Consider the following 16,396-nt stretch of genomic DNA (forward strand, 5'->3'; position numbering starts at 1 on the left):
CACTTGCCCTACCTGCCTTCAGTGTTATGACTGGCTAGCTGCCTTCATTTCTACACCCGTCAGTCCTCCGCTAGGAACAACCAAATACTCCATTGCTTACCTACATTCCTCTGTTTGATTCTTCATATTTAACAGCTTTCATGTGCACGTCGCAGGAATCGTCCAATAGAATTTACACTGTTAAAAGGTCTACTGTATTTATGGTGTGTACGAAATCATGTGTCATTTTATGGTTGGTGCTTATGGTAGTAAATCGTCTGTTCTCTCGAAAAGAATGATGTTAAAAATTGACACAATTTTGAAAAAATATCGAGGTAAAATTTGTGTATGGTATTAAGTTACTTTTTTTTCTATAAATCTTGATAACAGACTTGTGTTCATTTTCTGACTTCAGTTTTTTTATAGATTCTGATATTAGCGGTGTTCGTTTTCTGACGTCACTGAGTTTTTATATGAAGATTCTTATATTTGACTTGTTCGTTTTCTGACGTCACTGTTTTTTTATAGATTCTGATATTAATCTTGTGTTCATTTTCTGACGTCACTGATATCTCTTGTCGCTGCCCTTTCTTTAAAACAAGCTTAGGCAGAACCTTGTCAGCCTTTCCCAGCTAGATGGCTACACGTGTCTACCAGCCACAGAAGACGTTTGTGTCTACTAAAAGCTGTAGGCTACAAGTTGAAACCTCCAAAAGACCCAATGCATCTCCACAAATTGTTTGGTGATTGTACTGACATACACAAACCTTAGCATGGAGATCTATAACCGTCACTTTTTCCTTTGCCTATCACTTTGTACAATGCTGAACAAATCCAGGCCTACTGATAACTGAGGCCCTGTATCGCTCACCTGGATCTTTATAACCCACATTACTATATCTGTGCATATGTTCCACGTTTAACATATTTGACCCCTGTGACCTTGACTATGGGTCAAGGTCATTTCTTTTACTTTCTTGGACTTTATAAAAGGAACATACTGGCCAAATATAATGATTCTAGGCTTTTCGATATTTCAGAAGAAATTTTAACACATTTGACCTCAGTGACCTTGAATATTGGTCAAGGCCATTTCTTTTAGCAAACTTTGTAGGACACCATAAGAGGAACATAGTAGCCTAATATACTGATTCTAGGGCTTCCGGTATTTTAAAGAAGTCGCTTAAAGTTTTTAACACATTTGACCTCTGTGACCTTGAATATGGGTCAGGGATATTTTTTTCGCAAACTTTGTTGGGTTTCATCAAAGGAACTACCCAGCCAAATATAATTATTCTAGGCCTTCCAGTATTTTGGAAGAAGTCTTTTGAAGGTTTTAACACATTTGACCTCAGTGACCTTGAAAATAGGTCAAGGTCATTTCTATTTGCAAACTTTGTTGGGCTTCATCAAAGGAACCTTCCAGCCATATATAACAATTCTAGGCCTTCCAGTATTTTGGAAAAAGTCGTTTAAAGGTTTTAACACATTTGACCTCTGTGACCTTGAATATGGGTAAAGGTCATTTCTTTTTGCAAACTTAGATGGGCTTCATCAAAAGAACCTTCCAGCCAAATATAATGTTTCTAGGCCTTTCGGTATTTTGGAAGAAGTCGTTTAAATGTTTTAATACATTTGACCTCTGTGACCTTGAATATGGGTCAGGGATATTTTTTTTCGCAAACTTTGTTGGGTTTCATCAAAGGAACTATCCAGCCAAATATAATTATTCTATGCCTTCCGGTATTTTGAAAGAAGTCGTTTAAATGTTTTAACACATTTGACCTCTGTGACCTTGAATAAAAAAATATCTTATTTGTGTTTCTTGTAATAAGGATAAAGGATGGAATACATCTCACACAATCACGTATATAATTTGATTCTTATATGTTTATTCAATAGAAAACATCTCCTTAGATACTCTGTTGATACATCTATACACTATACACCTAAGTCCAAGTTAGATTTTACTACCTCCGTAATACCATCTCTACTTTTTGAAAAATGAGTCTATACATTTTGTTTTTATCACAGATGATCCACTGTCAACCCTCTTCCTTTTGACAGCCTGTGGAGAAGGCCCAGGTCCACTAGATGATCTGGAAACAAGATCAAAACACTTCAAAGAAAACTGCAATATGTCTTTCAATTGGCATAATTTACAATGCATCGTTGAATGGCAATGAAATAAAAAGAACAGCATCACTATATATGAATTTCCAATACATCTCTGTTTATCCATTAAAAATGTTGAAATGAACCAGCCTTCTTTGGGAGTGTAACATTACGCTGTAGAGTGTATGACTTTACATGGTCAATACTTCTAGGACTTTGACTTCATAAATACATGTATGTATTACATCCTGAGTGACCCTGTTATACCCAAAAATGAACAGTATATATTTCATTCATCTTACCCATCAATGTAGACATCACTCCCTGTACATGTTTGACTCAGCCCCACCCATCAATGTAGACATTACTCCCTGTACATATTTGACTCAGCCCCAACCATCAATGTAGACATCACTCCCTGTACATGTTTGACTCAGCCCCCATCCATCAATGTAGACATTACTCCCTGTACATGTTTGACTCAGCCCCCATCCATCAATGTAGACATAACTCCCTGTACATATTTGACTCAGCCCCAACCATCAATGTAGACATTACTCCCTGTACATGTTTGACTCGGCCCTCACCCATCAATGTAGACATTACTCCCTGTACATGTTTGACTCGGCCCTCACCCATCAATGTAGACATTACTCCCTGTACATGTTTGACTCAGCCTCACCCATCAATGTAGACATTACTCCCTGTACATGTTTGACTCAGCCCCCACCCATCAATGTAGACATAACTCCCTGTACATGTTTGACTCAGCCCCACCCATCAATGTAGACATTGCTCCCTGTACATGTTTGACTCGGCCCCCACCCATCAATGTAGACATAACTCCCTGTACATGTTTGACTCAGCCCCACCCATCAATGTAGACATTGCTCCCTGTACATGTTTGACTCAGCCCCCACCCATCAATGTAGACATTACTCCCTGTACATGTTTGACTCAGCCCCACCCATCAATGTAGACATCACTCCCTGTACATGTTTGACTCAGCCCCCACCCATCAATGTAGACATTACTCCCTGTACATGTTTGACTCAGCCCCCACCCATCAATGTAGACATTACTCCCTGTACATGTTTGACTCAGCCCCCACCCATCAATGTAGACATCACTCCCTGTACATGTTTGACTCGGCCCTCACCCATCAATGTAGACATAACTCCCTGTACATGTTTGACTCAGCCCCACCCATCAATGTAGACATTACTCCCTGTACATGTTTGACTCAGCCCCCACCCATCAATGTAGACGTTGCTCATGTACATATTTGACACAACCATCACCCATGAACGTGCATGTTAATCCCTGTACAGCTCTCACCTTTTTGTGTTGTCACGTTGCTCCTGTAATATCTGTGTAATAGTACCCTTGGATAAACATGTGTCTACATGAGTATTAAACTCGTCCAGACTCATTCCAGTCTGCTCCATGAAACACACTGGACACACCATTTTTTGAGCATCCTTTGACCCCTCGAACACACCAGTCTGTGATGAAGAGATGCCTGATTTCTCTTCCTTGTCACTGGCATTTGTTACCATGGATACAACATCAAATTCAGTAACAGACTTAACAATTATGTCATGGATTCTACTTTCTGCAGCAGTCTTTCCATCGTCACAAGTTAGGCCTACTTTAGGACTTGAAAATGAGCTGGTTGGATGTAGAGAAGACATTTTTGATTTCCTTTTATCTTTTGGAGTTGATGGAGATCCAGATAGTCTCCTGGCTGTTGGCTTTCTTTTCACTGCATTTGGTGTTTTTGACAGCTTTGTTTTCATATCTTCTTCAGGACGATACCTAGAACAGTCCATGACTATCTTCTTGTTCAGACAAATGTCAATGTGTTGATTGAACTCTGATAAATTACCACACACTACCTCATCTTGACATACTGGGCAGATGTAAGGTTTGGTACTATCTCCCTTTACAGATTCCTGTAGCTTTTGCTCTTTAGCTAGACTTTTACTAACACAATGGTCTGGGTCCAATAACAAAGCGGCATTAGCACTTTTTCTAAAATCACTATGTATGTCTTTATCAGTGACCTTTTCTATTCTGTCTGGAATGTCTTCTATGCTTTCCAAATCAGATGACTCTGCACCCGAACAAGTCTCCGACTTTGTGGCATATTTATCTAGCATCTTACTGGATTTTACAAAATCACTGGAATTTATCGAAACAGTTGGTAAAATTAGGATTTTTGGGTCTAGATCTGCCTGATTTAGTGTTTCCACAGGGCCTGAATCTGCCATGGTCTGAAATTCAAGTTCATCGGTAAGCTTAAATTTAGGAGAATCAAAAGTTTGAATTTCATCTGCTGCAGATACATTATATTCCGGATTAATTGGTTTATTTGAACTGTTACTGTCATTATCAACCCACTGCATGGCGTCAAAGGTGGAAGTATTAGAAACTTTCATTAAACATGGTACATTGTCATTCAAGACCTCTTCCTTTTCTGTATCTTTCAATTCCTTAGGGTCACAGCCACAAGTGTTAAGAGATCCGGAATTCTCTGGGCCAGAACGCCCTACTTGTCTGACAAATCGTGTCAATGTGTTTTGTTGCTTCTTTCGACACAAATTCTCATTCAGAAGGGAAGATATCCTAACACCTGAAAATGTAAGCAATTTTCTGTAAAGGTATATATGACAATCACAACAGATTTGATAAGTTTCCTAAACAACGGTTGAAATTAGAGTGAACGAAACTAACGAATCAGAGCCAAAATTATGCTTGAATTATATCACTGAAATTTACAAGCATCACAACCATCATACACTAAATTAAAACTTTTATATTTTTCTCTCAAATTGAAATCTGATCAAGTCAAATACATGCAATAGAATGTAATTATGAGTAAGAATATCATACATCACAACAACACTAAGTCTCAATACATGAATTCTCTTAAGAAACACAGAAATAACTGTCTAACTAACAGCATAATTTAGACAACATAATTACCCATGAGCCGGAGTCGAAGGGGTTGGGGTGCCACACTTTGAATTTCAGTCTGTAACAGTCCCTGGGCTGCAGAGAACACTACATCTAAGTCAAACGTGTAATCTGGAAGGGTGTGGGCTCGAGTTTTTACCTCATACTTAACGGTCTTCAATTTTATAGCCACCGTCTTACCCTGCAAGAATTTTTTTTTAATATTATCAAGAGACTTGAAAACAATGAAAACATATACCTGGTATATGAAAACCATGCATTGTAAAACTGTCTTCATAATAAGCCTGTTTTAGTTTTAAAGATAAGTCTTAAGTATCAATATTTTACAGCACCAATATTGTTTTAAGATCCATAGAATTCATTGTTACCGATAGATACAATACATGGTCCCAATCTTGATTTTTTTTCTTCCTGAAGTTCTAACAGAGACATAGTCTTCACAGAGACATAGTCCTCACAGAGACATAGTCAGTATAATGACATATGATGCCTACCTTGAGTTTTTCCTCCCTGAGATCCTCACAGAGACATAGTCAGTATAATGACATATGACACCTACCTGAAGTTTTCCCTCACTGAGGTCCTCACAAAGACATAGTCAGTATAATGACATAAGACACCTACCTTAAGTTTTCCCTAACTGAGGTCCTCACAGAGACATAGTCAGTATAATGACATAAGACACCTACCTTAAGTTTTCCCTAACTGAGGTCCTCACAGAGACATAGTCAGTATAATGACATAAGACACCTACCTTGAGTTTTTCCTCCCTGAGATCCTCACACAGAGATACACAAAGCTCCTGACATTTCTTCACTAACTCTTCAGGCTTACTGATTTCACTGAAAGTTCTACAACACCAAAAAATAAACCAGAATTACAATTCTGAAATTGACAAATTATGTTGGTACAAGAATTAAACACTACAAAATTCTATCATAAACAGTAGAACAGTTCCAAGAGATACCTCTGTATAAAATGTCTCCTTTACACACATATACCCAGAGACATAAACTCATATCTATCATTGTGTTTCTTTAATGAATACAGGTAATAGAAAAGGTATATGTGTCTGTCTGTCTGTATGAACGCATGAGACTCATCTGTTGTTTGGAAAACCAGCCAATATACAGCTGTACAAAGAAGACGCATACACTCTGCAGGGAAGTACTGGGTTTGGTGCCTGTGGCATAAAAACATATTTTGATGTATTTATATATATTATAGTCCACGTCCACATCCACCACCACCTATCCGTAAATACATCACATATACCAGCATGCACAATGAATCATATTAATATCTATCATGTCTGCACCCAGCTGTCCTCCCTACCCCCACTCCTCACTCCCACACACACTCCTTCATATAATACATGCAGCTTAATTTGATGTCTAATGTTGGAGGAAAACCACGTGGGACAATCACTGTGCCATCACAGTGACAGCCAACCCAGCAGACATCACCCAAAGAAGGAGTCAAACCCAAGAGGTCTACAACTCATGCTTGACTGGATTTGCTATTCCTGTAACGCATGAGTGATTATGGTTACTGAGGCATTTCATTACATATATACGGGATACACTTATATAACTACAAAGTAATACAGAATCTGGTATACAAAAGACTGCCACATCATGTTAAGTTTACTACACAACTTCAGTTAACTGATATAACACATCATGTCAAGTTTACTACACAACTTCAGTTAACTGATATAACACATCATGTCAAGTTTACTACACAACTTCAGTTAACTGATATAACACATCATGTCAAGTTTACTACACAAGTTCAGTTAACTGATATAACACATCATGTCAAGTTTACTACACAAGTTCAGTTAACTGATATAACACATCATGTCAAGTTTACTACACAAGTTCAGTTAACTGATATAACACAAAGCTTTTGGCGAGTCTTTTCACTATTTACCACTAATGCATGAACAATGAAGCAGGAAAATTGTGATTTTTTTTCTGGCTTGTTGCCGTCAACAAAAAAGGTAACTTTAAGGTTCTGTGTGGTAGATAGTGACTACTTCATTGAAGAATGTAAGAGAGGCCGGTCACATGTTATTTCAGTAAGGTGTACACAGCCACTACAGCACACGGCATTTACTTCTCAGCTTTCTCAGAAATATAAAATCCCACATGTAGGACATGTAGGGACCATTGAACTAAATGCCTCAAATCTTCATCTGAGATTGCCAACACTCTACCATCTGAGATACTCCCAAAAATGCCTCAACTCTTCATCTGAGATTGCCAACACTCTACCATCTGAGATACTCGCAAAATCTATCAAATAAACATCACAGAAAAGTGTTATTTCACTGGAGTGATAAAACAAACATGACGTGGTGTACATATCACATGGTGAAATCAGCTATTTATAAGATAATATCACTACCTTTCAGTGCTCATACTCTTCCTGTCACTGTCTCTGGAAAATAAACAACACACAATTCAGTGTGTATGGAAACACATTTCTTTATAGGAGGTGTATATCATTAGGTATCAATAAACAGCTATTAAATTTTGTTAAGTACAATAATAAGGGAGGAAACATCACAGTTTCAAGATTTTCTGTATCTTAGCAGTTCCCTTTCCAATACTGCCTTGTAAGAAATTTCTTTATTTAGGACACAAGCTACATTTACAGAAGATCAATACTCAAACATAAAACAATATTAATGTATTTATTCTAGAGGCTAGGTCCTCTTCAATGAGTGGCATTTAAAAGACAACAAACTTTTAAAATTCTGTAGGTAATTACTATACAGCAGCATTCTATGATATGCGGCTGATATGTTGAATGAGCACTTTGCAATAGGAATGGAAAGGAAAAATGGTAATGAACCTCCTTATGAAGTTTGAAACTGATTTGTTGAAAACTACTTGCAACTTCGAGTGGACACTGTTTCAATAATTGAATAAGGGGCCATAAATTCATGTATTATTTTGAATATTATGGTGACTGAAATTGTACGAGCTATCGTGGCTATCTATTTCTCTATGAAGTGGATCCAATGAAAAGAATTTGAAAAAGAGATATTCAGTACTTCTAGAAATATAGAGATAACAATCTTTCCGTGTTCAAATCGAAGGTGGCTGTCTCTCAGCCATTTTTTCTTATCCGTCCCAAAATCTAATGGGCACAACTAGGGGCCATGGGGAACCTACAATGGGCCTGCATTGTTCACCTGGTATTCTACGTTCATCAAAAACAGAATCAGAGCTAAAATCAGAAATATATTGACATGTACACCATTGGCATTCAAAGTGGGCACATCCAATGAATTCTAACCAATTTCCACAATGAACAGGTTCTTATACTCAATTCTAAACAGTGACAGTTATGACCTGGTTTATAGGTAAATGCTGTTTCTTTTTCCCAAAATTTGATGGGTTTTGACTTAAAAACACCTTTCCACCAAATATCCTGATTCTCAGACTTTTGGTTTACCAGAAGACGTCTTTTACAGGTTTCAACCAATTTGATCGCTGTGATCTTCAATATAGGTCAAGGTCATTTAAAATCACAAATATTATTTGGCAACCTAGGAACCTATCACCCAAATATCAATCTGCATTTTTGGGTTAGTCAGAGAAGTTGTATAAAGGTTTTAACAAATTTGACCCCTGTGACATTGAATAATGGTCAAAGTCATTCGTTTTGTAAACTTTCTCGGGTTTCATCCTTGGAATCTATCAGTCAAATATGATGCTTCTCTGTCTATTGGTTATTCAGAAGTCGTTAACAGGTTTTAACAAATTTGACCCCTGTGACCTTGCATATAGGTCAAGGAAATTTCTTTTCGCAAACTTTGTCTGGCTTCATCCTAGAAACACACTTGCCAAATATCAAAACAGTTGGTCCATTGGTCTAAAAGATGTTGTTTAAAGGGAAAAGTTGATGCCAGACGACAAACGGACAACGCACCACAGCATAAGCTCACTTGGCCCTTTGGACCAGGTGATCTAATAACAAACTTTACTTGGCAAATTAAAGATGGCCATCAGTCACCCATTTTAGTTTTTTCTGATAAGTCCAAAAATCAAACAGGCATAACTAGGGACCAGGAGAAATCTACATATGAAATATGGGAAAGATCTATCCAGTGCTTCTCAAGAAATAGCTATAAACTTCACTGTAAAAATTCAAAATGGCTACCTGTCAACCATTTTGTTTTTCTAATCAGATCCAAAATCAAGTCAGGAGAAGTTGTGCCAACAGGAACCTTCAAATGAAAATGGAAAAATATCCATCCTGTACTTCTCAAGAAATAGCAATTACAAAAATTGTTTACCAACGGACTGGTGGATGGACCACAGACCCAGTGTGATTTGAATAGACCACATGGCTAAATTATCCAGAAAACTATCTACAATTTCTTTACAAAAGTCTGCACATCTTGACCATGCAGATAGTCCATACCTTTAGCATATTTCTAATTCAATATCACAATATAATATTTTACTTAAATCATAATCAACATGGACTGAAACAAGTGTTGTTTACCTTTCCACATTCACCGAGCCGATGCCCACACAAATCCTCATGAAGTAGTTGAAGGAGATGGGTGAGTATAGGTGATACAGTAGCGCCCTCTGGTTGTACAGGTCAGAGCAAGTGGAGATATTCAATGCATTTAGCATCTTCTCACTCACCTTGCCGATACCACTGATCTGGATACAAGATAGACAATAAGTCAGACATCTACAAAGATCAGGAATATAACACAAGTTTATATATTAATTACACTACACATGAGGAATCCTACAATTTAACTTGGCTTTTTTACCTTCTCTGTAATGAGCTGTATTTATTATGACAGGTTATTAATTAGGTCAGTAAATGACAGAAGTTTCTCTGTATCCATTTTCATTTCTGCAATGATTTAATAAGATGGTGATACATGGAATTACAAACTTTTTCAGAATCTTTTCCAATGTTCAAAATCAGGTGTACTCTGGGAAGAAAAATGCCTACTAACACACCAATAAATCTAATAGACCAGTCATCATCAAAATGATAATTCGGACACTATACCATCTTACCTTGCGAATGGGCAAATCTGTGATAAAACCCATCACTGCATCCATAGTGGCTGCAATTCTGTACTGACCATTGGGCTTGTTCTTGTCAGAACAGACTTTTGCGAGCATCATATTTGGAGCAATACCTGAAAAATAAGCATGGATGTTATAAAAACCTTATATCAAACTAAAGTCATGTACAGTAAAAGGAATTTTAAAAAAATTCTACCAAACATTTTCTGGTCAAGAACCACAGATATTATATTTATATAACACACTTTCTTGTGATCACGCAACTATGACAATCGAACAATTTCTAATCTAGACATTTTGATGTAATCAAAACATGTCTTACCTGCACTAGCTGTAAGCTGGGTTTTCTGTTCAATCCTTGACCTCATTTCTTTGACAGAATCGTCTGCTGAGAAGCCAAAAGTTACGACATCATAAGGGGGAAAGGACTTTCCACATATTGGACATGGTCCTTCACTTAGTGCACCCTGGTCATCTCCTGAATTATTCTCTGTTTTGGACACTGATCTAGTGTTTTCGATTCTAGATGTTAACACTGCATCCCTTGCCACCATATTGACATCACACTTACAGTTACTATCCTTAGCAGATATGTCAGACCTACGCACGAGAAATGTGCGGTCAGCCTCTGATGAATAAATCCGTTTGTCCAGGTGATCAGTGATATCAAGGTAGGCTTCGTCTAAACTCATTGGACAGTAATTGGGATCATAATCGGCCAAGACAGATCGGATCTCTCTACTGACTGCTGTGTACTTTTCAAAGTTTGGCTTGACCATGATAAGGTCCGGACACAGCTTCTTTCCAATAAAACCAGGCATGGCTGCCCGTACCCCAAACTTACGGGCCAGGTAGTTGGATGTTGACTGAAAAATAAACAATGTGTTTCCAAATTCTTTTTCAATATTATAGCGAAAGGAGAGCAAGTTAGACTTTGTTTTTTGTCACCATAGAGTAGATTTAATGCTGAACACAGACCTATCAAAATATTCTGCCCTTTTAGTCCTTACCAACATAGAGTATCCTCCAACTGCCATAGGTTTGTTCTTCAGACTAGGGTCGTCTCTCATCTCAACAGCTGCATAGAAAGCATCCATGTCTACATGTACAATAATCCGACTCAAGTCTCGCTGACCCTCTAGATCATCTATGAGTTTATCGGCCTGTACAAAAATGATCCACTACAATTGTTAGCATTACTGTTGTGTGATTAAAAAATATTTTTTATTGGAGTCCTAACTTCCAGAAAATGTAGTTGAAATGATTATATTCACTCTGCTTATACTTGCTTTTATTCTTTTCAGATTTAATAGACATTATAACACTAGTTAAGTTGCCAATAAAATTACATATGAATGAAAACAGATTTACTTTTTTTTACGTTGCACATGATAAACTTTGCTGAACTGATTACAAAGTGAAAATATATACATGAAAGCATATCAAATCTACAATTGAAACTCAATATCTTGAGTGAGTTTCAACTGTATGTATAGCTTATACATATATACAACTTATCAAAGTTTCTATTTTAGTTTATAAGTAATATGATGTGTACTGGTTTATAAGTCATAGAAGTTGATGTGTCCAGTAAAACCTCACAAATACTGTTTTTTCATCTGTAAAAAAATCCGGCATATTGTGTACCATACCTCAGTCAATCCTTGATGGAGTTGGACATCACCAATCTTTCTCAGTTTTACCATCTGTTCTTCTATCTTTTTATTCACTTGTTCTTCCTTCTTCTTTTCATTCTCAAAATACTTTGACCCTACAGGAAACCACACCAGTTTTTACAAGAATTCTAAGAATGGGATACAGATTATGTGAATCTCTGATCCCACTGATGCTAATATAATAACATTGCCCTTTTATGTTAAAGTTTCATATTATTGCGACAAGTAACAACAGGTGTAATGCTTCATACACACATTAACTGATAACAGTGAAAATTCCAGAACAATAAATATACTACAACATGTGTTTCACTCCTCTATCAGTAGGGACCCCCTGGACATAACTTGGTAGTATTTCACTTTACTGTGCCTGCATGGTGATAGTAAAGTTTTTCGTGAGAGCATACCTTTCGACGCCTCTAGTATAACCTGGTTTATTTTTTCCTTATCCAGACCTTCCATCCCTGCCTTGTTGTCATTGAGAAGCATTCTGCTCATCAGGCCTCCATCCTTTTCCACAGTACTCATGGTACCGTTTATCCCAGCTGGTAACTTTTCATTGGTGCTGTTCAGTGTACTGCTAGGGTTAGGTGGACCCATGCATACATCTTTAACTACAAGAAACAAAAAATAACAAGGTATCAGAAAAGATACAAATCTCTCATTTATAATCAAGCTATGTTGCATCTAAGATTTTTAATAAATAGTAATGGTGACCTTAGCGTTGACCCTAGCATGCTGAAACACAAACTTGTTTATGGCATTATGATACTTGACTGATATGTTAAGTTTGATTAAAATCAATTGGGAAATGAAGTTGCTAGAGTGATAACAAAAAGTGAACATATGTAATGCTACATACCCTCTACGGTTGCCATGGGATAATAAACAAATCTGTTTGAAATGTGAGAATGAAACTTCACATCACTGTGTAAAATTCTCAATGCCTAAAACGTTTCCTTTCAGAAGAATTTTTTATTATCTTTATTGCAGATATTGTACATATTTTATTTCTTAAAATCTTCCAAAACTTTGAAAATTTGAAAATAGATTTATTGTTAGGACAAATATTTTATATACTCTATATTGATAAAGGATATATCCATGAATTGAAATAAAGATTATAAATTGATTTATATACATATATTGTACCTGTCTGGACATTACACTCCTCAGTTGAAAGTGAAGAGTAAAGTAAAATTGATGTGATCATTAGTTTAAAAAGAAAGCAATATTTTCACTTATGTTTCATAAATTTGTTTAAAATTCGTTCCAATCAAGCCAACAAGAGTGATTAATATAAGTTTAAAGCTTGTTTTGCAATTATTGTAAAATAAATAGAGTTTATTTATCTATACATATAAACTGCTTTGCTAGGCATATGCATGATAGTAACGCTGTATATATTTAAATATTTGTGATGTGAAATTGGAAAAAATCCATGAATACATTATCAGCTGACTGTGTGTTCATTATTCATAGAAAGTGAATGCATTCCAAGTTGCATTAATATTTTTTTTTACCTCAATCTTAGATAAATCACTTACCTAGAATTTGCATCAGAATGAATGCTAGAGGCAATTACTATCTTTAATATGCAAAGTATTAATTCTGTTCTTGCTTAAACATAAGGTATAGATGATGGATTATGAAAAAGTATGATTGATTATCATATCAGTAGATGAGGTTAAACAGTTAGATAAAACCTGATCCTTGTGCCATCAGTTATAATTATATATAGTTTAATACCCTTGGAATATGGCTGATTTTTTGTAATTGGCATGTTCCCATCTTCTGTACAACCCCATGATGTGTCCAGCCAGTTTTCTTCCTCCTCATCTTCTGTGTCATCTTCATAACCATCTTCTCCCAGCATTGTCACGATTGTTCTTCTTTAATCACATTACATCTATACTGTTACATTACAAATATCTACAATTATATAAAAGTGAAATCAACGTTTTAATCAGTATTTATCTTGTAAGAAGTCAAATACTTTCACCTGTATATTCAATATTTAATAGGCACGCGCAGGAAAGGCTCTGTGTCATTAACACTACATGTATTAAAGAAATTAAGAGTTTTGGAGAAAAAAGGTTGGATATGGTTTTGGGCCTTTAGCATATTCTGAGAATTTTAATGAGATTTTCAGGGAAACGTGAGTATGTTGTAGTTGTGTTGTCCATCTCACAGGCACTCGAGGCCAGGATATTATTTTTTAAACATTGATTTTTGTTTTAGCACTCATGACTGACGTTATTTAAACGAAATATCAGCAGAATTCAAGTTTATGTGCCGGTTGACAAATCCGAGGTCCACGGTCATTAAAAATACATGTTTAAAAAATAATATCCTGGCCTCGAGTGCCTGTGGTCCATCTCATATTAGTTTTCATCAACTCTATATCGTACATATTGTTGTTCATAGTCACAAATCCACTGTCAACATATTCAAAACCATAGTTTATCAATAAGCAGTCATATACGCATATTAACTTTCATAAACTTGTACAACAAAATGACAAATGAAACCGAATTACCTTGAGCCAGTAATCAGCAATAAAAATGCAAAATTCGCGGATTTTTCCCTCCCAAAAGATTTTCAACAGGGGAAGCAACTCGGTTCTGTTTTCATTCCGCATCGATCCAATAAGCCGCTCTCCGCAGTGTTTTTCTTTTTTTTAAATATTGTTTATATTCAAAAGTGCTTGCTAAATCACATTTACTTGACATTTTGCCCGTAACGTTCTTGTTATTTATTTCTGTACCATGTATAATCCCTAATATGCACTGTAAAATTAATTACAACATGTAAAGAATACCTCGAACTAGCTACGAAATGTACCAGAAGATATACGGAGTCTGAGATAGAATCCTTGACTACTCACCCAGGAACGATACATATGTTATACCTGTACAACAGATACATAATGTAATAAACTTGTGGCGTGATCGTAAACTTTAAAATCACCAATTCAGTCAGAAATCGGCCAGATCGAACGACCAATAGATTGAAATACAAAATGTAGTTCTTTGTACCATTACAAATATTGAAAACTGCTGAGATCATCCGATCGGATTTGATGTTGAAATGTTATTCCTTAATCCTGTGCACTATTTTCACCAAACCCGGGGGGGGGGGGCGACAATATACGGCATTAAAAAACTAATTACACTTTATTTTCCAACAATAACGAGACAAGCTAATCATACATGCACACAAACAAAACATGTTAGACGGGAACGGACGAGGACGAGAATCCGTGGAACTGATCACGCGGAATCGGGAGAATGATTAAAAAAATCCTGCATTGTATGCAACATACCAACTTCACAGGAAACATTGCTGGGGAATCGTTAATACTAATCGCTCGAGAACCGTAGACCATTTAGTCTCATGTCAGTATTCTGGTGAATAAATTGTGATAAGAAAGTCAAACACACGGAAGAAAACATTCCATTTACAGAACCATAACATGATTTCAGATCCAGTAAAAATAGAACAAGAAACTTTACAAACATTTGATTAGAATGAAGACTGTATTGATGTACCATATTGTATAGTTTAACAAGGTCCTACATCGACACTATACTATATCCGATAGGTATTCAAGATTCCTTCCCTAATCTCAATCACCACGTTAAGTGGTCGTACAATGTAAAAAGTGGGACGACACAAGGATGTGCATTACACATGTACTATTTCTAATAAATAGTAATTACTTCCCTCTCACAGTCAACAACTGTACCATAACATTACTTATAGATGATTAAAACCCGTTTTGAAACAGCCAAACTGGAGCTAGTAAAACTACCATTGAAGTGCATTTATAGATTCGGATGATGTGACTGAATGAACACATGATCGTTAGAAACAGCACGATAAAGACAATATATTCTCCATACTAGAAGTTGTGATTAACTGTCACATCCGAAAGTATCTTCAATTTACAATAGATTGCAAATTAAAATTTAGGCATTTACTCAGTGAATCTTCAAGTATATAAATCCATGTCATTATTTATAGTCTTACTGTAATCGACACCTGTTATAACACTTTGTATTTCAGTCTTACTGTAATCGACACCTGTTATAACACTTTGTATTTCAGTCTTACTGTAATCGACACCTGTTATAACACTTTGTATTTCAGTCTTACTGTAATCGACACCTGTTATAACACTTTGTATTTCAGTCTTACTGTAATCGACACCTGTTATAACACTTTGTATTTCAGTCTAACTGTAATCGACACCTGTTATAACACTTTGTATTTCAGTCTTACTGTAATCGACACCTGTTATAACACTTTGTATTTCAGTCTTACTGTAATCGACACCTGTTATAACACTTTGTATTTCAGTCTTACTGTAATCGACACCTGTTATAACACTTTGTATTTCAGTCTTACTGTAATCGACACCTGTTATAACACTTTGTTTTTCAGTCTTACTGTAATCGACACCTGTTATAACACTTTGTATTTCAGTCTTACTGTAATCGACACCTGTTATAACACTTTGTATTTCAGTCTTACTGTAATCGACACCTGTTATAACACTTTGTATTTCAG

The 16,396-nt window shown here is 36.2% G+C and overlaps 1 protein-coding gene across 1 annotated transcript; it reads right to left on the bottom strand.

The window, feature by feature from the left end:
- Positions 1–1,873: 1,873 nt before the first annotated feature.
- Positions 1,874–13,726, bottom strand: LOC132562038 (DNA polymerase kappa-like). The gene is made up of 12 exons (XM_060226761.1): positions 13,574–13,726; positions 12,232–12,438; positions 11,801–11,919; positions 11,159–11,311; positions 10,471–11,014; positions 10,137–10,261; positions 9,598–9,764; positions 7,486–7,518; positions 5,828–5,924; positions 5,083–5,254; positions 3,433–4,729; positions 1,874–2,078 (listed from the first exon to the last, which is right to left on the bottom strand). Exons 1-12 carry the CDS (start codon positions 13,698–13,700, stop codon positions 1,970–1,972), a joined length of 3,150 nt encoding a protein of 1,049 aa, XP_060082744.1. The 5' UTR covers positions 13,701–13,726; the 3' UTR covers positions 1,874–1,969.
- Between the last annotated feature and the right edge of the window lie 2,670 nt (positions 13,727–16,396).

This window comes from Ylistrum balloti, unplaced genomic scaffold (assembly GCF_031769215.1).
Source record: "Ylistrum balloti isolate Yb309-2 unplaced genomic scaffold, AGI_CSIRO_Ybal_v1 Utg371328, whole genome shotgun sequence".
Taxonomy (NCBI): Eukaryota; Metazoa; Mollusca; class Bivalvia; order Pectinida; family Pectinidae; genus Ylistrum; species Ylistrum balloti.